General features: G+C 35.0%; 1 protein-coding gene across 5 annotated transcripts in view; it reads right to left on the minus strand.

The window, feature by feature from the left end:
- The window catches only part of gria2b (glutamate receptor, ionotropic, AMPA 2b), a 50742-nt gene extending 28048 nt beyond the window's left edge, over positions 1–22694 (minus strand). For 4 of the 5 annotated variants that reach the window (XM_073820862.1, XM_073820861.1, XM_073820864.1 and 1 more), the window contains exons 1-3: positions 22437–22693; positions 22203–22343; positions 2020–2259 (exon numbers count right to left, since the gene is read on the minus strand). In XM_073820862.1, coding sequence (XP_073676963.1) covers positions 2020–2259; positions 22203–22343; positions 22437–22521 — 466 coding nt within the window. In that variant the 5' untranslated portion in view covers positions 22522–22693. Of the gene's footprint in view, positions 1–2019; positions 2260–22202; positions 22344–22436 lie in introns of all 5 variants that reach the window. The other variant, XM_073820865.1, reaches the window with a different exon arrangement.
- Positions 22695–23642: the final 948 nt, after the last annotated feature.

A 23642-nucleotide genomic window follows, 5' to 3' on the forward strand; every position in this document is an offset into this window, starting at 1 on the left:
CCAAACTGTTATTGATCTAAACTGAATCAACATTTAACTGAATAAAGCTAAATAATGACATTATTGTCTGTATTGCATAAAAACACTATAGAAAAGTGACTTGACTTGATTTTAAACTTCAGAAATGAAAGTCTATGTTCTTTTCTTCATGCCACTGTATGTAAATCATCTGGAAATATACAGTGTATTACGTATCCTATAAGATGCAGTGCACATCCTATTAAGCACCCTCAATCTTCCGTGTTATTTTTCACAAATGGATGACTGGAGGAATTGCTGGATGCAGCATTAAGTTTGCATTTATGACTGATCTCACCAGTGGAATGCATCATGACCACAGGCGTTGTGCTGCTGCTCTCTCACAGTAACACTGACACATTAATAACACACACAGCACAATGGTTGCCATGGGAATGCAGCGTCGATCGACCTAATTAGTATGACAAGTGATGTAAACGTGTGTGTCAAGGTGCATATTTCATCCCACGTACACAACCACACAAGTCTGAAATAAATAATGCAGATTCAGCCCGCAACAAAAGCAAACAAAGGCATACATGCAAATGCACACACAAAGAGATTTTTTTGGGGAACACTGGGTTATGTATACATAATTAATATTCATAAATGATAAATGACACAGTGTGTGCATACCAATCTTCATCACAGGAAAGTTAAAAGTAGCAACCTCATAGTTAATAAAACATCTCCATTACAGACATTTATGACGCCACAGTCCTAAGAGACTCACGTCAACTGTTCTCATTTGTGCCACACAGCTTTCAACCTCCGCAACCATCAAAGGAAGCGAGAATTGGAGGGTGACATAGAGGAAAATGAGTGAGACAGAAAGGGAAAATTAAAAAATGGAGAGTGAGAGACACAGACGAGCTTGGGGCGAATGCAAAACAAAGGTCCAACAAACACAAAATGAACCTTTAATAATGTTGTAGCCCAGCTTCACTCTAGCTCAAGGTGCAAAATAAACCTGTGTTTTATTGTAGATATGCCTTTGGACAGACTAATATCCTAATATAAGACTAATATGAATATTCCGAATAAAACTGCCATAATCCTATCTGTACTATCATATACTGTCAAATGCTTTTACATAGCATCATACATCATATCAGTTATAATACCGTCTCAGACCCTGCCTTTTAACAATTTTCTATGCTGAACCAACCCCATGTACCGCCTTTAAATACACATAAGCAATGAGACTGTACTCATATTTATTTTACATTACTAAAGACATGCCTTCATCCAAAAGTCATGATTTGGGCTAAACACAAAACCAGCTAATGTGCCTAAAAGCCGTCCCACTGGCAAAAAAAAAAAAAAAAATCAAGTTCTATTTTAAAATCCCCATGAAATCAAAATTGAAGTTTTTGGCTTTTAGTATGAATATGTTTGCCTTAAGGTTATCTCTAAGCTAGTGTGCTCCAAAACAATGAGAAAATTCACATTTAGAAGATAGAAGCATTCAAATCTCTAACTGTCACCAATATGGATTAACGATTTAGATCACCCTGCACTTGAGCAAACTTTCTGTCCAATCAAATGCTCTCTAGAACCCAAAGTGTCCCGCCCCCTACAATCGGTCACTTGTTCACAGAATGTGTATTTTCTATATGGTGAACGGCACCTAGTGCACTATAAAGGGGATATGGAACGATTCAAAGATTGTAAATATGCTTTCCATTTGAGTTCTACCCAGAAAGCTAAATTTTATAGCGATATGAATGAGATTGTGGCTGTAATGCAGTGTCAATTGTGGCTTTAGCAAGCTCAACCTGTTATATAAACAAAACTCTCTTGGCTATTAAAAAAAGAGGGCAGGACTGCTTGATATGTCCCGCCCTGTCTTTCTGTTTCAGTTGAAATTACGTCAACACCTAGAATATCATGCATGTTTCAAAGCACTTCAGTGGACCTTTAATAGTAAATCTGTCATTTCTCCTCAGCACACATATGTCATGTTCATATGGTGTTGAATAATGCATTGCAGTGCCTTACCTCGGTCACTGTCGTACAGGTAGGCGAACTTGTCCCATTTGTAGTACTCAATGAGACTCAGAAGGGGTCCTTTGATGTCTGGTCGCATCTGAATGATGAACTGCTGGTTTCCATCCAAGGGAAAGCTTGGTGTGATGAAGGAGACGTGAAGTGTCCCGCAAAACGACGTTATTGTGTTTACTGACTTCTTGTCGTAAAATCCAAAAATAGCATAAACTCCTCTTGAGAACTGAGAACAGACTGAAAAAAAGAAAATCAATTAGAATCTGATAGAAAAGTAACACATTATGAAAGTCTTGCACATAATAGAGTATCTAATTTGTAAAAAATCTTCTCTTTAGAGAAAAAAATACTAAAATGTATTTGAAATACATTTATTGTGTGCTAAGTATACTACAAATACATTTATAGATTTATGTGCTTAATAAAAATACCCTGCAATTGTACTTTTGGTATACTAAACTGTTGTACTTAAAGTCTGCTAAACTGGAAGTTAACTGTGCTTAATGCATTTTAATTGTGCCAAAGTAGTGCTGAGGTCCAACTAAAGATATACTGAGGTATATTTGATTGTGGTAACTATTGGAACCATTGCAAGTATGCTTCAGGTACTCCTTAAATATTTTGCATTTAAACACTGATATTATACTGAGTTCATACAATACTTATTAATAGTAATATTAAAACACATTTTAGGCACAGTATTAAAGGAGTAGTTAGTTCACTTTTTAGAACAAAAATTTACAGATAATGTACTCACCCTCTTGTCATCCAAGATGTTCATGTCTTTCTTTCCTCAGTCGTAAGGAAATTATGTTTTTTTGAGGAAAACATTTCAGGATTTCTCTCCATATAATAGACTTCTATGGTGCCCCCGAGTTTGAACTTCCAAAATGCAGCTTCAAATGGCTCTAAACGATCAAAGCCGAGGAAAAAAGGGTCTTATTCAGCAAAACAATCGGTCATTTTCAAAAAAAAAAAAAAGACAATTTATATACTTTTTAAATTCAAATGCTCATCTTGTCTAGCTCTGTGTGTACTATATATATATATATAGTATATAAATTGTAAATGTTTTTAGAAAACAACCGATCGTTTCGCTAGATAAGACCCTTCTTCCTCAGCTGGGATCATTTAGAGCCCTTTGAAGATGCATTTAAACTGCATTTTGGAAGATAAAACTCGGGGGCACCATAGAAGTCTATTATATGGAGAGAAATCCTGAAATGTTTACCTCAAAAAACATCATTTCTTTATGACTGAAGAAAGAAAGACAAGAACATCTTGGATGACAAGGGGGTGAGTATATCATCTGTAAAGTTTTGTTCTGAAAGTGAACTACTCCTTTAAGAAATGTACAATGTGCTATAATAAATACTCCAAATAAAGTTTAATCATAATTTTATACAAGTAAATATTAAGTGATGTGTCAATAAATATGTTAATGGATTTGAAGGATTTTATATAATTATTATTATTATTTTTTATTTTTTAACTAGGGTCTTTCCTCAAGATTTCTGGAAAACATCCAGAGTAATGTAAAGTCTTTACAAAGATATGCTTATCAAGTGTTTTCAAGAATTATGTGAAATTTGAAAAAATACATAGTTAGCATCAATCTTTCATAAAAAAATAATGCACTTCAGTATTACATTATTGTTTGATCTCAAAATAATATTTCTGAAATTAAAATGCTATATTAAACAGTACAATATAATTATATATATATATATACATACATTTTTTATGACATTATTATATTAATATATTATTTTAATTACCAAAAACCTGAAAGAGTCACTAGACATGTCTCTTTTTATCAAAGAATAAAAATAGATTCATTAAGAAAAGACAATGCAATCTAGTTCAGATCCACTATTTTTTTCTATGTTGTCAGTTTAAGGAAATTAATTCTACTTTGGAAGACTGTAAACTTCTCTGTTCCTATATAATGTGAAGTCAGCAGTAAGTAAAAAATAAAGATTATTACTGAGGGATGGCATAATCAAATTTATTGATGAAATATGCATTGCAATCAGTGTAATCAACTGACTTGCTGACCAACTTATGACTTTATGATTGATCAGAGTTAAATTAGTAAATTAAAAACCCATGAAAATGAATTTAGAAGGTGGTACTAGCATGTTTCTTTTTTTATCACTGCAATCTTGATCCTGTTGTCTGGTCACAGCCTCAGGAGTGTATGAGCGAGAGCAACAGTATTACTAATAAGGGCACCTAATGAGTCCTAGTGTCACTCATGCTGAGCATCCATATAAATCACACCAAGACAAATGTAGCAGAAAACGACTGTAAGTACAGTCTGTCCTCATGTTTCTGAGATGGTACAACATACTGTAACTGGGCCACCTCTATATCAATGACCATCTGGCTCTGAGCCTCTGGAATTTTTTTCCTGCAAGGTCCCTTCTCCCACTTCCTCCACCCACGACAACAGCTCTATTTTCGTTACCACCCCCAACCCGGACTGTCGCTATTTCCCAAGACACCTTTCTGCCTGTCACCTCTATGTATACATTTTATACAATGGAAGATTCTCCATGGCATGTGACAGATCATAAAGTAAAAGCTGCTCTTAGACCTGTCCTTAATGAGTCTCGGCCCTCAAATAAACTAGATCAAGCAGCATCGTTTAAACCATTTTTGACCATAAAACATTCTTATCTCTAACCAGTTTCAACATTTGCATTGATCTAGCCATCAGAGGGGCAAGAAGAGTTCAGGTCATCTGATGAGTCAGGACAGGTCATCTGGTAAATGGTTGATGAATCAACAAAATGTGGCATATTGCTGATACAAGTATATGAAGCTTAATATTCAGTGCAAATGTCATCCACAAGACATGCTTTTAATACTCCCATATACTACATGAACTCTGTGAATACATTTTTTCAAATTACCAGCTGTATTACAACAAAATAGGTGAGAAAGGATGTCAAGTACAGATAAAAGGGCACTTTCGAATTGCCTTTCCTCAGGCTATTACTGTATAAAAATAATGGGACTGTTTCTTTATAATGCTGCCAATTATTGCTTGCAGTCGACCTCAACACAGTACATTCTGAGTGATTCTTTCGATTAGGGGAACTGTTCCATTCCCTAGTATGAATTATATATGAATTGTAGTTTGAAAATGTGGATTATAATAGCCTTTAAAATTATGTCTCTTTAATTACTGTTTCCTATATAACAAATTTATGAAAAGCATTCTAACAAGTGAAGTCCAGCCTTGCACTTTTTCCTAAGAACTTACTTATATTTTCAAGTAACGTGAGAGCACATCTCTGTAATTAATTATAAATTTTGCATCATTATTGGAGAGAGTGTTCCGTATAAAAATTTTAATTTACATTTGATGTCAAAAGTTTACATACTCCTTGCAGAATCTGCAAAATATTAATTATTTTACCAAAATAAGAAAGAGATCATACAAAATGCTTGTTATGTGTTATTTAGTACTGACCTGAAAAAGATATTTCACATAAAAGAGGTTTACATTTAGTCCACAAGAGAAAATAATAGTTCAATTTATAAAAATGACCCTGTTCAAAAGTTTACATACACTTGATTTTTAAGACTGTTTTGTTTTGTTTTGTTTTGTGATAGTTCTTTATGAGTCACTTGTTTGTCCTGAACAGTTAAACTGTCCGCTGTTCTTAAGAAAAATCCTTCAGGTCCCACAAATGATTTGGTTTTTCAACATTTTTGTGTATTTGAACTCTTTCCAACAATGACTGTATGATTTTGAGATCCATTTTTTCACCCTGAGGACAACTGAGGGACTCAAATGCAGCTATTACAGAAGCTATTACATAAGATGTGTACATTTTACTTATTTTTCCTAAATATTGTCTTATTTTTTTATTTATTACTGCCCTTCAGAAGCTACAGAAGCTACGTACATGTTTCCCAGAAGACAAAATAAGCTAAATTTACCATGATCTTAACATTCAAAAAGTTTTCACCCCCGGCTCTTAATGCATTGTTTTTTTTTTATTTCTGGAGCGTTCAGCGAGTCCCTCACTGTGAAAATATCACACAGTCATTGTTGGAAAGGGTTCAAATACACAAAAATGCTGAAAAACCAAAGAATTTGTGGGACTTGAAGGATTTTTTCTGAAGAACAGCAGGCAGTTTAACTGTTCAGGACAAACAAGGGACTCATGAACAACTATGACTATTGAACTATGACTATGAACTATTATTTTCTCTTGTGGACTATATGTAACCATCTTTTATGTGAAATATCTTATTCAGGTCAGTATTAAATGCATTTTGTATAATCCTTCCAATTTTGGTAAAATAATTAACATTTTGCAGATTCTGAAAGGTGTATGTAAACTAAGTGAAGTGAAGAAATGCCTATTTTTGAGAATTTTAAATGTTTATAGTTTCTCTATAATCTAAGAATTGCCTATATAACCTATATCTCAGAATGAGTGCTATGTAATGAATGCAAACTTGAGACTCAAGACTTAAATGTTTGTATGGCCCAGTCAGTCAAGTGTGAAAGAACAGTAGATGTACGTCTTATTAAAGTCTTTTAATCAAGAGCAAGAGCGCCGCCATATACAGAAAGCGAATGAGACTCGAGAAGCCATTAATGACACTGTCACATATGACTGCTTTTCAATGGCATAGAGTCATTAGCATACAGAAACAACCCTAACAAGTGGAGTGTGTGGATAAATTACTTCACGCTGTTAATAGCTAATGCTTCCGAGCTCCTCTTATTTATTTCATTTCTTGTCATTATTACTTTTACATTTAATCCAAGAAACACAATAAAGGCTGCTCTGTCTTAAAGGCTATATCTGTATGCGTTCTGTCCTTAAACTTTGCTTCTCTTAAGCGTGCAATTTAAATCTCTAGTCTAAAGAAAAAAATACTATGTGAAAGAACAAAGACTGCATGGTTTGGTTGGAAAATATTTTTATTAAATTCTGCCAAGGAACAAGTATGTCGCACTTCTCTGTACAACAACTATGTCTTAGATGAGCAGTTTGTTCACACCAAGACATTGCCAACTCATACAGACAGTTCATAGTGCCCAGGGTGCGGTTGCACCAGAAATTCACAGGTTCTTTAACTGGACTGTAAAATCCACATTAGAGGCTTTGTAACTTAAAGCTAGCTTGTAACTAATGCTTTGGTTGCACAATTTGTTTGAGCCAGAACGTAAGAGTCATAAGTACTCTGAAGTAATGCATAGTCTTATGAAGTTTACCTTCAAAGAACAGAAGCTGTTGAAATGTTGTGAATTTCAGTTTTGGATGATTCTAACTTTGCCTCACGTAACTACACTGAAATATGATGCCTAATCATGAAATAAGGTACTTGTTTTTATTTGTAAATAGAATTCAGAAACTATTAATATCATTAAATGATACATAAAAAAAAAATATTCATTATGATTCATTTTATTTGACATGCGCATGGAGGTGTGCTAATTAGATTTGATTTTTGCTGAAGAGCTAGTAACATAAAATACAATGTACATATCAACATCATACATGTCTAAAGAATTTAAATTTGTCAGGTAAAACATTCCATGAAAAAAAACAGTTTATTCGTGGACTTTTATTCCAGCCATTTACTGTAAATATTTAGTTTATACATAGGTTTCACCTAAAAATGTTGCAATAAAAAATAATTAGTAGTTGTAACTAGGGTCTGTAGGGCTCCAAAAAGGACAAAAAATACCATTATAATAGTACTATTATTGTTTTTTTTTTTTCTTGTTTGGAGTTTGGACTATGGCAAGCCATTTTAGCTTCAAATATTCCCAGCGTTAGTTGTCGTAATTGCATTTTTACCAGTAGCAATTAGAGAGCAACTAGAGAGCTCTACAATTAAATTCTTCCTAGTAACAATGCCAATAAGGCAGCTCTCTAAATCAGTTTTTACTAGTAACAATTACAATTAACAATTACAACAACTGTCACTATATTGTTTTTTTGTTTTTGTTTTTTAACTACAGAACTCCACAGTTGAATTCTTATTAGTAACAATTACAATTAGAGAGCTCTGTAATTAAAAATGAATGGAATTCAATGGAGACAGATTAACAGAATCTGCTAAATGTTTGCAATACACAAAAATGCTTAAAAACCAAAAAAAAATATTTCTGAAAAGCAATGGGCAGTTTAACTATTCAGGACAAACAAGGGACTAATAAACAACTATCACTAAACAAAAAAACACAGCTGTGCATCATTCAGGTAACTGCATAGTATTAAAAATCAAGCAGATGTAAACTTTTGAACGAGGTAAATTTTTACAAATTCAACTATTATTTTCTCTTGTGGACTATATGTAAACGTCTTTTATGGGAAATATCTTATTTAGGTCAGTACTAAATAATAAAGAACATGCATTTTATAAGATCCCTCTTATTTTGCTAAAATAATTAACATTTTGCAGATTCTGAAAGTGTATGAAAACTTTTGACCTCAACTGCAACTAGTAAAAATTCATTTGTAGAGCTCTCTAATCAAAATTATTACTAGTAAGAATTGAATTAGAGAGCTCTCTAGTTGTATTTTTTACTAGTAAGAACAGAAGTGTAGAGCTCTGTAATCAGTTCTTTCTAGTAAAATGCAATTACGACTGTTAATGCTGGGGACATTTAAGCTAAAATGGCTTGCCATTTTGAACAGCCCTGGTTACTATAAACCATTGTTGTATGGCAAGAATTGCATGAAAATCTACTTTTATGCTCCTCAGAAAAAAAGTAAATAAATAAAATAGAAGCAAATGTGGTCCTAGCAACACAAGGGTGACCAAATAATGACAGAATTTCAGAATTTTTGCACTCTAGCCTTGGACACAGAAATTAGTGTGCCTACTATAAAGAGTATGATGGTCCAAACCCTACATAAAGCTCTATATGGGCTCACTCGGCCTGATCACAGTGCTGATATTAAATGTGTCCTGGTGTAATGAAAGCAAGGTAACCTTCAGAGAGAGAGAGAGAGAGAGAGAGAGAGAGACAGAGCGAGATGAGAGAGCGAGAGAGCAGAACGCCTGTAGTGGTATATTTAGCTGTCCTCATTAGTTGGCCTTATTTTCTTGCATCTGACACATTCTGTTCTATAGGGCTTCCATTTCCTGGACCTGCGATCAAGTTTGCTCCCAAAATGTGTTTCTTGATTGATTTATAATCTGGCTAAGTACATTTTAAAATACAGTATAGCATTGAATGCACTATTTACACATCATTTTCCAGTTTCATACCTTTGATTAAATAATTATATTAACTAAAGCGAAAATTGGCACATGAGGTGCCACACAAAACCATTGTATGTACTCCTATAAGACCTTATTATCATTTCAAATTAGGTATTTAAAATGACTGAGAGCGTGTACATAAGTCAAATTGAATGTTGATTTTTGTAAGCATGATACTTTCTGGTGTCCCTCCTCCTCTCATGTGTTCAATGTATTGCATGTGCCACCTTATTGCCGCATGCCTAACCATTTAATAGGCTTTGTACTGTTAGCAAACAGAACTGTGGTTCCTTTTTTATGGTCAGCAGTACATTACTCTGTCACTTTTCACAGTTTGATGTGCTAAGGATGTGACTGCTGGAATGGCTGGTTTTGGTCAGGTTTAATAGGCTCTGGTTGTTATGGTCTTCTCTTGTGTGTGTGTTTAAGTCCGTATGGGTCTCTGTGTATAAAAGCAAGTTTATGTGAGCAGACATGTCTGACCGGACACATTCCTGACATTGGTTTGAGAGGAGCATTGTGGGATGGATGTGGTTCTCACAGTCTCTTCCTGCAGCTGCTCCATGGAAACACAGAGAGCCTCAGTCCCCAGCAACCCGCTTGTTTACAGAGACCGGATAGAAGCATGCTAAAAAGATAGGGGGAGGTAAACCAGACAAAAGCCTGACCTTCGAGACCTGACCTAAAAAAGTTCAAATGAAACATGTTTCAACACATAATCATGTCATCTGGAAATGGAAAGTGACTTTCTGATTCAAAACACAATGTTCTCCATGAAATTAACGGTCGGGTGTACTTTACTTCGTCACTTTTCACAGTTTGATTTCCAGAGCTATTTTAGTACAAAATTAGGAGAAAAATAAGATTATACCACTCTGACACAGCACTACTCAGCCAATGGTGTTGGTTTGGGGCCTGGCTACCTGTGTTCAGCTAATGGCAGACGGGGAGTGTTTTAGAATCCTGACTGAAAGTGGTTTTTGCTCTAATTTCTTCCCCACTTCCATTTGTTGCAAATCTCCTTTAATAGTCTCTTTTTTTAGTATCCTCAGGACTATTTGATATAAGGAACTTTTTTTTTTTTTTTTTTTTTGTGAGAAAGAAATCATTGTGCTTTTATTAAACTTTTAGGCCCGGTTTCGCAGACAAGGCTTAAGTCTAGTCCTAGACTAAAATGTAAGTCTGAGTTGTTTCAACTGAAATAAAATTGCACTGATTGATTTTAAAATATATCAGTGCCTTTATTTTGTCTCAAGATGCACACCAGTAATGTTTTTTTCTTAGCATGTTTATAAAAATTACTTAAATGTCCTAATTGAACTATGGTCTAATCCTGGCTTAGTCTAAGCCCTGTCTGCGAAACCGGGCCTTAAAGTTTATAAAACATCAATGTAAAAGTACAACCTTTAGGCTGGGAAAAAATGCTCTTATTCATAAATTAGATTCTCTTCTTTATTAAAAAAAATAACTATTCTGGATCAATAATCCAGCAATATTACAGCAAAAACTGTATTTAAATATTGTACTGGTTGATAACATTCCTGATTTTAGTAATTTATTTTAAATGTGTTTTATTTTAGCATTATTTATATTGTATGATTATTTTTTATAAATATATGTATTAGCTTTTTATACATTTTAAAATATTTCTATGTAAACAAATAAAGCTCAAATTTATTTGTTTTACTTCAGGTGTAGTAAATATATAATTTATAAATATAAACAAGTATATACACTATCAGTCAAAAGTTTTTGAACAGTAAGATTTTTAAGGTTTTTAAAGAAGTCTCTTCTGATCACCAAGCCAGCATTTATTTGATCCAAAGTACAGCAAAAACAGTAAAAATTTGAAATATTTTCACTATTTAAAGTAATTGTTTTCTATTTGAATATATTTTAAAATGAAAATTATAATGTAAATGTAAAATAAAATATTTTAGCATCATTACTCTAGTCACGTGATCCTTCAGAAATCATTATAATATTCTGATTTGCTGCTCAAAAAACATTTCTTATTATTATGATGTTGAGAGCAGCTGAGTATAGTTATTTCAGTTTTTTTTTTTTTGATGAATAGAAAGTTAAGAAGAACAGCATTTATCTGAAATAAAAAAAAAACTTCTGTAACATTATGTCAATTTTGATCAATTTAAAGCATCCTTGCTAAAAAATAATAATAATAATAATATATTTCTGATCTTTGGATCTTTCTATTCATCAAAGAATCCTGAAAAAAATTTACTCAACTGTATTAAATATTAATAATAATAATAATAACTGAAGTAAAACTAATAAATTACAGCTTAATAGAAATATACATATTTGTATACAGTATATAGTTTTAGTACCTCAGGTTACATTTATTTGAGTTAATTGTCAAGATAACATTTCTCATTTTTGTTTACATTTTTTTAATACTTTTAGCTTAAGGTTAACAGTAACAACCCTAGTGCCAACTGTCTAAATTTGATTTAGATTTTTTTTATTTTTTAATCTGAGTGCACAATCAGTGAATTCAGGCACAAATAAAAGCCTGAATGCAGAGCAGGTGCGTTTGACAAAAACAGCCAATGAGGAAAATTCTGCAAATGGCTGGATGAAGAGAGTGCAGCGCACTGATGTGTCTCAGCATCTAATCTTTTGTAAGTAGCTCAGAGTCGGAGTCCAGTATAATAAACACATGAGACTTGATGTTTGCTCATTATTGACGTGCTGTTGCCATAGCAACAGGAACAGCCAGACACTTAATGGTGCGAGAGGGAAAGCTGAACATTTCAAAGGCTGTGAAACAAACTTGAGGAATGATGAAGGGAATAGTCGAACAAAACATATATCCATTAAATTCATCATTTTGTTTTAAAACAGACCTTACAGTATGGGAAAATCAATTTAATGCAAAGACTCAACTACTCATAAAAAATTACCTGTGTATTATTAAAATAATCACCCATGTTCAATAAGCAGTTACATTTATTAGTAATAATTAGCAGAATAAACATTTTCTCCAATACGTAAAATAGTTCATTAACCTAATTGGAGGTTGCAGTTGCCAAGCAACACAGCAACTTGGCACTTCAATATAGAAGATATAGAACATGTGTGATTATAGTCGTTTTACAGCAGCTTTTTTAAATAATAATGCTTTTATACTAATTTTACATATGTTACCCTGCGATCAATTACAACATGAGCTTAAGATAATGTAATTGTCTGCCTAGAACGAAAAAGCGAAAACACTTTGGGCATAACTTATTATAATGCAGTCAGCATGAATACCAGCACAGCTTGCAGACTTTCAAACACTGTTCTGAATTCACTTCTGAGAATTCCTGTTCAAACATGCACACTGTAACCACAAACTGAGAGCAACCACTTTGATTAGTCATGCTTAATTTCAGTCATGAACACTTTATATGGATTACAGCAGCGCGACAGCGATAGATGCAATTTCCATTATGTAAATGCAACCCTTTAAAGGAACCCAGCATTTCCATGGTGACCGTCGAATAGAGCGTGTGTCTTTCCTGTGTGTTTGTGCATGAGTGTGTGTGTTGAAGTTGATTTCACACTCTGGCAGGACAAATCATATTCCACCCACACATACAAACACACACACACACACACACACACACACACACACACACACACACGTTCATTCTAAGGGAGTTATTCGGTGGCGAGTGTACAAGCTTAGGAACAGATAGATAAACCACAGGGTGTTAGAAAAGTCTTCCTATAAGAGGAAAGCACATCACTATGGAAACAATGGAACAGTCTGGAGCGCCGACTGTGAGAGATAGTAGGAAGTCCCTTCGCTTCCTGTGAAAAACACCCAACAATGTCCAAAAAAAAAACACTTTTCATTCATGTTCAGAACACAAATTAATATATTTTTGATGAAATCTAAGAGCATTCTGAGCCTGCATAGACAGCAATGCAACTGACACATTCAAGACCCAGAAAGGTAGTAGGGACAACGTTAAAATAGTCCATGTGACATCAGTGGTTCAACCAAATTTTATGAAGCTACGAGAATACTTTTTGTGCGCACAGAAAACAAAAATAACCAACATGGTCTCATAGTGAAAACATACCTGGGGGGACTTTTCGCGGGACGTGAAATACGTACCAATAAGTATGTATCACTGCAGTTTCCCACATAAATGTCCACCAAGTGGCACTAAAGAGTGATGAACATACATATGGTACGTTTTATGGTAAAGGCTAGATGGTATACATATGTACTGTACAATAATAGCTGTTTTTGCATTATTGTAAAGGGTAGGTGTAGATGTTAAAGGGTTAGTTCACCCAAAAATGAAAATTAGCCCATAATTTACTCACCCTCCGGGCATTCCTAGGTGTATATGACTTCCTTATTTCAAACGTATCCAATCGGAGTTATAATAAAAATTATTCTTGCTTTTCCAAGCTTTAGAATTGCATGGGCAGGCGTTTCTCTGCATCAGTCCAAAACAAGTCCAATAAAGTGCATCCATCCATAATTAAAAGTGCCTTACACAGCTCCAGGGGGTGAATAAAGGCCTCCTGTAGCGAATCAATGCATTTTTGTAAGAAAAATATTCATATTTAAAACATAACAATCATTTTAATCTAGCTTGCACTCACTGTTGTACATGAAAGCCGCTCCGGGCGGGTGACACATGAAGTTGGCGGTCCACATACGCCGCTCAGAAGTGTCGAGCGCGAACGCGCCATGGAGAGGTCAAAACAAAACAACTGTCACGAATTAGATAAATTAGAAAATTTCGATATAAACCAAGAGAAGACCGGTTTTCTATTGCTAACGTAAGGGAACATTGCTTCCTTTGCTCCTGTAAACAGACGTTGGTTTGTGCGAGACTGCATCATCCACCCAGAAGGGCTTCCGTGTAAGACCAGTTGGCGCAAACTAGATTAAAGTGATTATTACGTTTTAAAGGGATAGTTCACCCAAAAATGAAAATTTGATGTTTATCTGCTTACCCCCAATGCATCCAAGATGTAGGTTACTTTGTTTCCTCAGAAAAACACAAACAAAGATTTTTAACGAAAACCGGTGCAGTCTGCCAGCCTTATCATGGAAGTGGATGGGCACCAAACCTTTAAAAGTAAACAAAAACATGCACAGACAAATCCAAATCACACCCTGTGGCTTGTGATGATACATTGATGTCTTAAGACATGAAACGATCGGTTTTTGTGAGAAACTGAACAGTATTTATATCATTTTTTACCTTTGATACACAGCCACGTCCATCTGTCATGTGCACGAGTTTGGCATCAGTCACGTCACATGAGCACACGCTCTGGCGTAGAATACGCAAAAGCCGTAAGGGGAAATCAGTGAAAAGTCCCGGATGAGTTTGCGCAAACTAATGTAATCTTTTAGCTTTAAATCGGTTTAAACAATCAGGATACGCGCAAGTAATTACCATTTTGAATAGCCGCTATACCCACAATCTCTGTGCTCTGTGTAAACAATGAGTGTCGTATTCATGCAACAGATCGCTTACGGCGTTTGCGTATTCTACAACAGAGCGCGTGCTCGTGACGTGACTGATGCCAAAGTCGTGCTCATGACAGATGGACGTGGCTGTGTATCAAAGGTAAAAAACGATATAAATACTGTTCAGTTTCTCACAAAAACCGATCGTTTCGTGTCTTAGGACATCAATGTATCATCACGAGCCACAGGGTGTGATTTGGATTTGTCTGTGCATGTTTTTGTTTACTTTTAAAGGTTTGGTGCCCATCCACCTCCATGATAAGGCTGGCAGACTGCACCGGTTTTCGTTAAAAATCTTCGTTTGTGTTTTTCTGAGGAAACAAAGTAACCTACATCTTGGATGCATTGGGGGTAAGCAGATAAACATCAAATTTTCATTTTTGGGTGAACTATCCCTTTAAATATGGATATTTTTCTTTAAAAACGCATCAATTCACTACAGGAGGCCTTTATTCACCTCCCAGAGCTGTGTGAGGTACTTTTTATTATGGATGGATGCTCTTTATTGGACTGATGAAGAGAAACACCCGCCAATGCAATTCTAAAGCTTGGAAATGCCAGGGTAATTTTTTATATAACTCTGATTGCATTCGTCTGAAAGAAGGAAGTCATATACAGTACACTTAGGATAAATTATGGGCTAATTTTCATTTTTCATGGGATTCATACCCGAGGATTCTGCATCCTAAGGCCAATTCTGTGCTGCCTGAGCTACCGAGCAAGCTTGTTACATCCAGTGTTGTGTCCATTTGTCAGGTGCTACCCTGTCATGTACACCTACCCCAACCCTAAACCTGTATTAAAAATACAGCGTTGGTAGCATAATCTGATATGTAGTATTATTTGTCAGAATCCCAGAAAGCAAAACATAGGGAGCTGTAATCATAACGGTGTAGGAAAACATTTAAAAGCTTGCTGTTTTACTGCCTCTAGTGTTCATTTATTTTGGAAACTACAGTGATATGTACTTATTGGAATGTATTTTGTGTCTTGTGAAAAAGTTACCCCAGATATGTTTTTGTCATGAGACCAGGTTGAAAATAACAACTTTGTTCAACAATTTCTTCTCTTCCGTGTCAGTCTCCGCCATGCATTCACGAGAGTAACGCGACGCATTCGCTGTTGCAGGAGCCAGCACTCTGACGTACGTACAAAAAACAGTCTTCATAAGGATGCCAAAGATTGCCATTTTTTGCCCAGCTTTACTTATTTGAACCAGGTGACGTCAGAATCTATGTTCTATGTCAGAATGCCAGCTCCTTTGACAGCAGCACCACAAGAATGCATCGTGGGTCTCTCGTGAGCGGCAGCAAAGACTGACACGGAAGAGAAGAAATTGTTGAATGAAGTCGTTATTTTTATTTTCTTTGTGTCACATGGACTATTATGGTATCCTTACTACATTTCTGAGCCTTGAACATGCCAGTTGCGTTGCTGTCTATGCATTGTCAGAAAGCTCTCAGATTTTATCAAAAATATGTTAATTTGTGATCCGAAGATGAACGAAGGCCTTACAAGTTTGGAACGACATGAAGGAGAGTAATTAATGACAGAATTTAAATTTTTGGGTGAGCTATTCTTGTAATGTTTTTGTGGGTTATATGGTTACATCAGTAATTTGTGACAAGTGAATTTATGAGTTAAATCTATTAAATAATTTATTCAGTCAGTTTGTTCAAAAATACTGATTTATTCAGGAACAAACATATGACTGCTTATATAAATCGTTTATTCAACCGATTTGTTATATTTATTTTTTTACATACACGGAAGCAGAAAAACATTGCATTCAGAACCTCTAGTAGATTGCATGTTATGTTGTTTAGTGTAAATCACTGACATAGTTATATTTGTGGCTATAAACAATTGTATCCATTTTTATACATGAGAGGACCACAGGTTTAAAACATCGCTGAAGCACAGACTGAAATAGAGGCAATATTGAGATGTTAACCAGTACTGACTCTCACTCATTTGTCATGATGAGATGATGTACTGGACTTACACAGAAATATGACAAAGCTGCCCTGCCTCACACGGCTCAGCCTTAAAAGCTCTTATTGGATGGCACACAATTACCGCTTCCCTCTGTATGAGAAGGCTAGAGAAAGTGGAAATCGAACTGTCAGATAATTTATGCAGGCCATTTCTGTTATGTAGCAGCAGCCAGGGAAAAAAAGGGCTTTTAATAGATGGGGGTCATCCCTGAGCGGGGAGGGGATGAAAGTGTGAGCTGCTGTATACTGCACTTCACTGAAGACGCCTTTCCAACACAGCCTCTTTTAAGTGCCACAGGGAATTTTTTACCTTTCTTTCTCGCTTGCCTTCTTTCAAATGTGCTTTTCAGTAATTTCATGCATTTTCCAACTTACTGGAAATTCTATTTATTAGTATTTAGAAGGTTTTTGGACGGTAAATAAAACCAAGTTGCTAATGAGTTGCTTAGTGACTTCATTAGGAACTGTAACATTAATATGTTACCCTGGACCACAAAACCAGTTATAAGGGTATTTTTTTTTTTAAATTGAGATTTATACATCATCTGAAAGCTGAATAAATAAGCTTTCAATTAATGTATGGTTTGTTAGGATAGGACAATATTTTGTCAAGATACTATTTGAAAATCTGGAATCTGAGGGTGCAAAAATCTAAATACAGAGAAAATAGCCTTTAAAGGACAAAATGAAGTTCTTAGAAATGCATATTACTAATCAAAAATTAGGTTCTGATATATTTAAGGAAGTAAAATTACAAAATATATTCATGATGAAACATGATATTTATTTAATATCGTAATGATTTTTAGCATAAAAGAAAAATTTTAACCCATACAATGTATTTTTGGCTATAGATATAAATATACCCATGCTACTTAAAGGAGAAGTTCACTTCCAGAACAAAAATTTACAGATAATTTACTCACCCCCTTGTCATCCCAGATGTTAATTTCTTTCTTTCTTCAGTCGTAGAGAAATTATGTTTTTTTTGAGGAAAACATGTCAGGATTTCTCTCCATATAGTGGACTTCTATGGTCCCCGCGAGTTTGAACTTCCAAAATTTAGTTTAAATGCAGCTTCAAAGGACTCTAAACAATCCCAGCCGAAGAAAAGGGGTCTTTTCTAGCAAAACGATCTGTTATTTTCTTTAAAAAAAAATAATAATAAATAAAAAAAAATTACAATTTATATACCTTTTACCCTCAAATGCTCTTGTCTAGCTCTGCGTGAACTCTGTGTATTCCAATTCAAGACAGTTAGGATGTGTCGAGAAACTCCCGTCTCATTTTCTCTTCCAACTTCAAAATCATCCTACATCGCTGTTTTACCTTTTTTGTAAAGGGTTGATCTTCTTTGATCTTCTTTGCACGGTCACTTCGTAAACACTGGGTCTTTAATTGTACTTGTACTTGCAATGTAGGATGATTTTGATGTTGGAGGAGAAAATGAGATGGGAGTTTCTCGACATACCCTAACTGCCTTGAACTGGAATACACAGAGTACACGCAGAGCTAGACAAGATGAGCATTTGAGGTTAAAAAGTATATAAATTGTCAATTTCTTTAGAAAATAACCTATAGTTTCTCTAGATAAGACCCTTCTTTCTCAGATGGGATTATTTAGAGCCCTTTGAAGATGCATTTAAATTGCATTTAGGAAGTTCAAACTCGCAGGCACCATAGAAGTCCACTATATGGAGAGAAATCCTGAAATGTTTTCCTCAAAAAACATAATTTCTTTACGACTGAACAAAGAAAAACTTGAAAAGCTTGGATGACAAAGGAAGGGGTATCTGTAAATTTTTGTTCTGGAAATAAACTTCTCCTTTAAGGCTGATTTTTTTGGTCACAGTTCAAACCAAACCACCTTTTAAAGAAAAAAATCTGCTGCTGGAAAATATGAGGATTAGCTAATATTAGACAATACAAATGCGAAATATTCATCGCATTAAGCCACCAAAACGGCAATATGAGGAACAAAATCACGATGAGTCATACTGTCACAGGTGCAGTTTTAATAACAGACAAAGTGTGTAATAATGACAAAAAGTAGTAAAAAAAAAAATATGCAAAATACAATTTCATGGTCGGAAATAAATATTTAAATAAACGTCTTCAATTCGCATGGCATCAGCAGGTGTGTCAAAAAGTTTATTTTGGACCCTGACTTCAAATCATTCACAGTTTCTAATGCTCTTTTTCTGTTCCGTGCCTTTTCTCAGCAGTGTAGCACTAAAGCCTTTCCCAGGCTGCTGTGTGACAGCCGGATCAGAGCGAGCACTCCTGAGAACCCTACTGTGTCAGGTAGGAAAAAACAGCAGGTCTTTTTAATTGAAAAGGGATCGAATCACCCAGTTAGCGGAGGATAGTCGAACGACTGTGTATGTACCGACAAGAGACAAGGATTGAAACGCACGCAGCTATTGATCATGATCACGTAATTTATTTCCCACCGTTAACAGACTCCTACAACAGACTGAGAGATGTCAGCATAGATAGGGCCCTGGCTGTATTTTTGGATACTGATATTTCTAGGGTTTTTATGTCTGAATGTTTCTTGGTTGGTGCATTTAGTGAAGCACAAATGCACTGAAGCGAGTTCCAGCACTGGAAGTGCTTCCAAAACCAGGGACAAAACCACAGTGGATATCAATCAATCCTCACAAATGGAAATTTGTCAGCCTTACATGCAAATGAATGTCCCGAGAAAGTACTCCGAAAGCGGAATTGCACATAATTGATTAGTCTGAGGGAATATTTTGATATACAAGCTGATCATTTAGAATATATACTTTGTATTAAAATAAATATATGTGTACAACATAGTGAGTTGCAGATAATTATACCAGCGATTCAGAAGATACACTTTTCATCCCATTAATTTGATAATTAATCTTTAAGTAATCCCAAGGAGCCCCAGACTCTTTAACCGTATTTATCTACAACTAATCTGTTTTATATTTTATGTAATGTCAGCAAACATGCTCCAGATATGTCTTCTGGATAGATGAGGAGACTAAGGAAAGCTGACCAGCACATCTGCCTTCTTGCTTCAAATATATGCATAGAAATATGACTCATAAATCCACTAAATTAGATTGTGAGGCCCTGTGCAAACATAAAGCTTTTATGTTTAAAAGCTGGGGTGTTTTATCATTCAGTCTAGCCTATTTGTCATTTTTATTTTTTTAGTTTGTTGAGAGAGGTGAGCAAGCAATCATGATCAAGAATCTGCAACATTATCTTTTAACAGCTTTTAATACCATTAATCGTGACACTTTGAAACTCTTCTTGAGAACATATTTCTCAGTGGATATCAGTTTGAAGTTAGGATATGACAAACAACCAAGCCATATTTATACAACAGTACGAGTGTCATCAGGTTATCAGATATCTCATCTGAAGATAAGAGCTGGTAAAAACCATAGCATCTTGCCAAAAGCCATACAGCTTCAAAGAAGAGTCTCATTAGCTGCATCTCATACCAAGGTGCCACATTTTGTTGTTTGCCTCATTAGAAAAGCCATTTAACATCGAGACATTCGCTGTATCTGTTCTGTATGAGTTGTCATACTTCAGTAACAAGATCGTTCTGACTCATGCCTAACCAACAACACCGAGCAAATGTCAGGTTTAGAGAGCAAATGTTTTCCGAACCAACAAGACCCATGAAGTCCTATACCAGAGACCAAAAACCTAGTCTAATCTGTGACGCAGAATGGATCATAACATACGCTGTTCATAAGTAAAACACATCATGACTGATCTACATCCACATGAAGTTTGTCTAAATGACTTAAATACAGTTGATGGATATAGCTGGTTTTTAAAGGAGACACTAAACTGTATGGAAAAGATGGAAACTATAAAGCGGTGTCTGTAAATGCATAGTGCCATCTAGGGGTTTTTATGTATGAGAATTAAAAAGATCAGCGCTTGAAAGACCTATTGTTAACACACAACACTCACCTATTCAAGTAAATATGGAAAATGAGAAATATTGAGAGGTGATCATTCAAGTTTAAACAGAAAATTATAGATTACATATGAAAGCATACTGATACTAAGTTAAAAGACAAAATTCATATATATTCTGAGAGATAAAACACATGGGATGCGTCATTTGCAAACAGGGAACACATCCACAGGTTAACTTGCATTCAAACATTTTTCAGTTTTTCAATAAATATACATTGCAAATGAAGTAATCGATCATAAGTGCTGCGATATTAAGAAATAGGTTTAAATTGCACCTGAATAGGAAACTTAAACATTTGTGACCATAATAATATAGAACATGATTCTCATGAGGAAAAAATGTTAACTGAACCTCTCGAGGAGAGTTTCTTCAACAAGAAATATTGCTTAGCAACAGCCCACTGAATACTAAATGAAATCCTTGAATATAAGTGATCCACTTAATAAAGGCTTCATTTATTCATGATCGTCTCATAAAGTTCTGTGCTGATTAAATCTAATGCAGTGATGGTCACAAAAACTATAAAAGAGGTTCTTCTTTTGTGCTCTTCTGACCATTTGTAGCTCAACAGGCTATCCACATTAACAGCATAGATGTTTATGCAAATCAACAATATGTAATCTAGCCTCATGATGCTGATAAACCACAAAAAATGTACAAAATAAAATTGTGACATAGTTTTAAATGTCTGGATGTGGAATGTTTCATGGAATACATTTTGTCTTAGCCACTTTTGCATCTTATTATATCTCATAATTATAATACAAAGACCGTATGTGACTGAAGCAGTCAATACGGGCCAAATTTGCACATCTGTCGTGACAAATCCGTTCCATCCCGCTAACACAAAACAATTACTTGAAGGACTACAGGTGTTTCGAAAAATGCCATGGATGTTTTAGTAGAAAATGACATCATTTAAAGACCTATTATCTCAGGTGGCCTTTAGCCCCTTTGTACCCAAACAGAAAACAGTGCGTGAGAGGCTATACAAATTAAAAACAAATAATTAAATAAATAAAGCAACATGCTGAAAGGGCCAAAGGTGAAAGGTCATAACCTAGTCAAAATCTTGGTCAGATATTATTTTATATATATATTTATTGTTATTAAAATATATACATTCTTAATAATGTTAAAAATATTAGTTCCTGTACCAAAAACGATAGTATTTATAGCATTTTCGTTACCAAAAGCGATGGGAAATGACCCGAAGACAATAGAATGGTTAAGCAGCTTCTGATGATGAAAGCTTATTCTCATCTCCGTTACTGTGGAAACCAACTTCACATCCCGCTCTACACGAATTCCTACCAATAGGCACACTTAAACTTCAGCATTCAAACTATTCATTCCAATAGCCAGAATCTGCTTTTCTTCAAAATGCATACAAACGAATCACTAAACAATGCAGTCACTTGTATTTATAAAAAAGAAAACAACTTACAGCAGTTAGTTACAGCGAAACTGTTAGCTACTTCCAGATTGTCGATGTGAGGCGTCAGTCTAAATTCAGCCGTTCCGAACTGAACCATTCCGATCCGAAACGCGCTGTACTCCTGATCAGCTCCTCTCGGAAACAAGCCCCCTGCACGACACACACAAAATATATGTTTAAATTATTCATTTAACTAAAAGTAAAACGTAAATTTTAGAAAAATGACGCCCACGCAAAACATACCGATTTGAACACTTGGAGACCCTCCAGTTGAGAGCCCACATAAAAGGGAAATGAGGCAAATCGATAAAATCTTAAACTGTTGCATCTCCACGACAGTGTGTGTTCACCCACTGTATGAAGGAAATATTTGTCGTTTACACAGTGTTGAATCAAATCCGTAACATATTGAGGCGTTGCTGGAGAATGAGAGCGGCTGCTGTCTGCAGGTGGTTCCTCTATCGCGGACTCCTGCCTCAATCCCGCTTCTGGAGGAATAATGCAGATTTATCTCTCTCTCCCTCTCCCTCTCTCTCTCACTCTCTCTCTCCTCCCTCTAGTCGCGCGTCTTCTTATGAGTTGATACCTTTACAACATAGAGGAACACTGCACACATACACGACAACCGGCGACGAACGATAACAAGACACACAAGTGCACGGAGGTTATTAAAATTTGAAATTGTTTTAAAGAACTACTTTAAAACGCACGTAGCCTACCACGTACACGTTTTGGTTTCAGACGTTTTTGAAAAACATTTGCGCCGTGTTCTAAACACATTTTTATTTGATGATAAGATCAAAATAGAAAAATATCAAATATCAAATGCTAAAAATAAATAGATGGTGTAACCATCATGAAAAAAAATACTACTCGCACCTTGACTACAGGTTTGTATACCTGAACACATTTTGAAAAAAGTTTTCAAACATTGCAAGGTAAATAGTAAGTTATGATGTTCCTCCTACAGTCATGAGGGTCTAAAGATGTCTTATCTGTTTTGTCTTATCTAGTCATATGACAACAAAATGGCTTCCTGCATGTTGGTTATGCCACACTGATTTTGAGTCGACTGACACTAGTTTTTTCAATTATAAGTCATATTTTAATAAAAAATAAAAATAATAAACTAAATAATATTAATAATAATAAACAAAAATAAATGATAATAAAAAACTGTGCCAAGCTTATGCCATAACTGCTTTGTCAAAAATTCCAGTATTTTTATTATTATTATTAAGCTATTGTTGTTATTATTATTTTTTTTTTATTATTTTTTTTTAATTCTGGGCAGTTTTGTTTTTAAGTGCAACATATACAGTATATAGTCAAACCAAAGTTTATTCAGACACCTTCAACATTTTTCACATTATTACAGTTTATTCTCTATAGTTTAGAAAATGGTAATCAAATATGACAAGAACTCAAGAGTTCATCTTGATAATGTCA

Source organism: Garra rufa, chromosome 16 (genome assembly GCF_049309525.1).
Source record: "Garra rufa chromosome 16, GarRuf1.0, whole genome shotgun sequence".
In the NCBI taxonomy this organism is placed as follows: domain Eukaryota; kingdom Metazoa; phylum Chordata; class Actinopteri; order Cypriniformes; family Cyprinidae; genus Garra; species Garra rufa.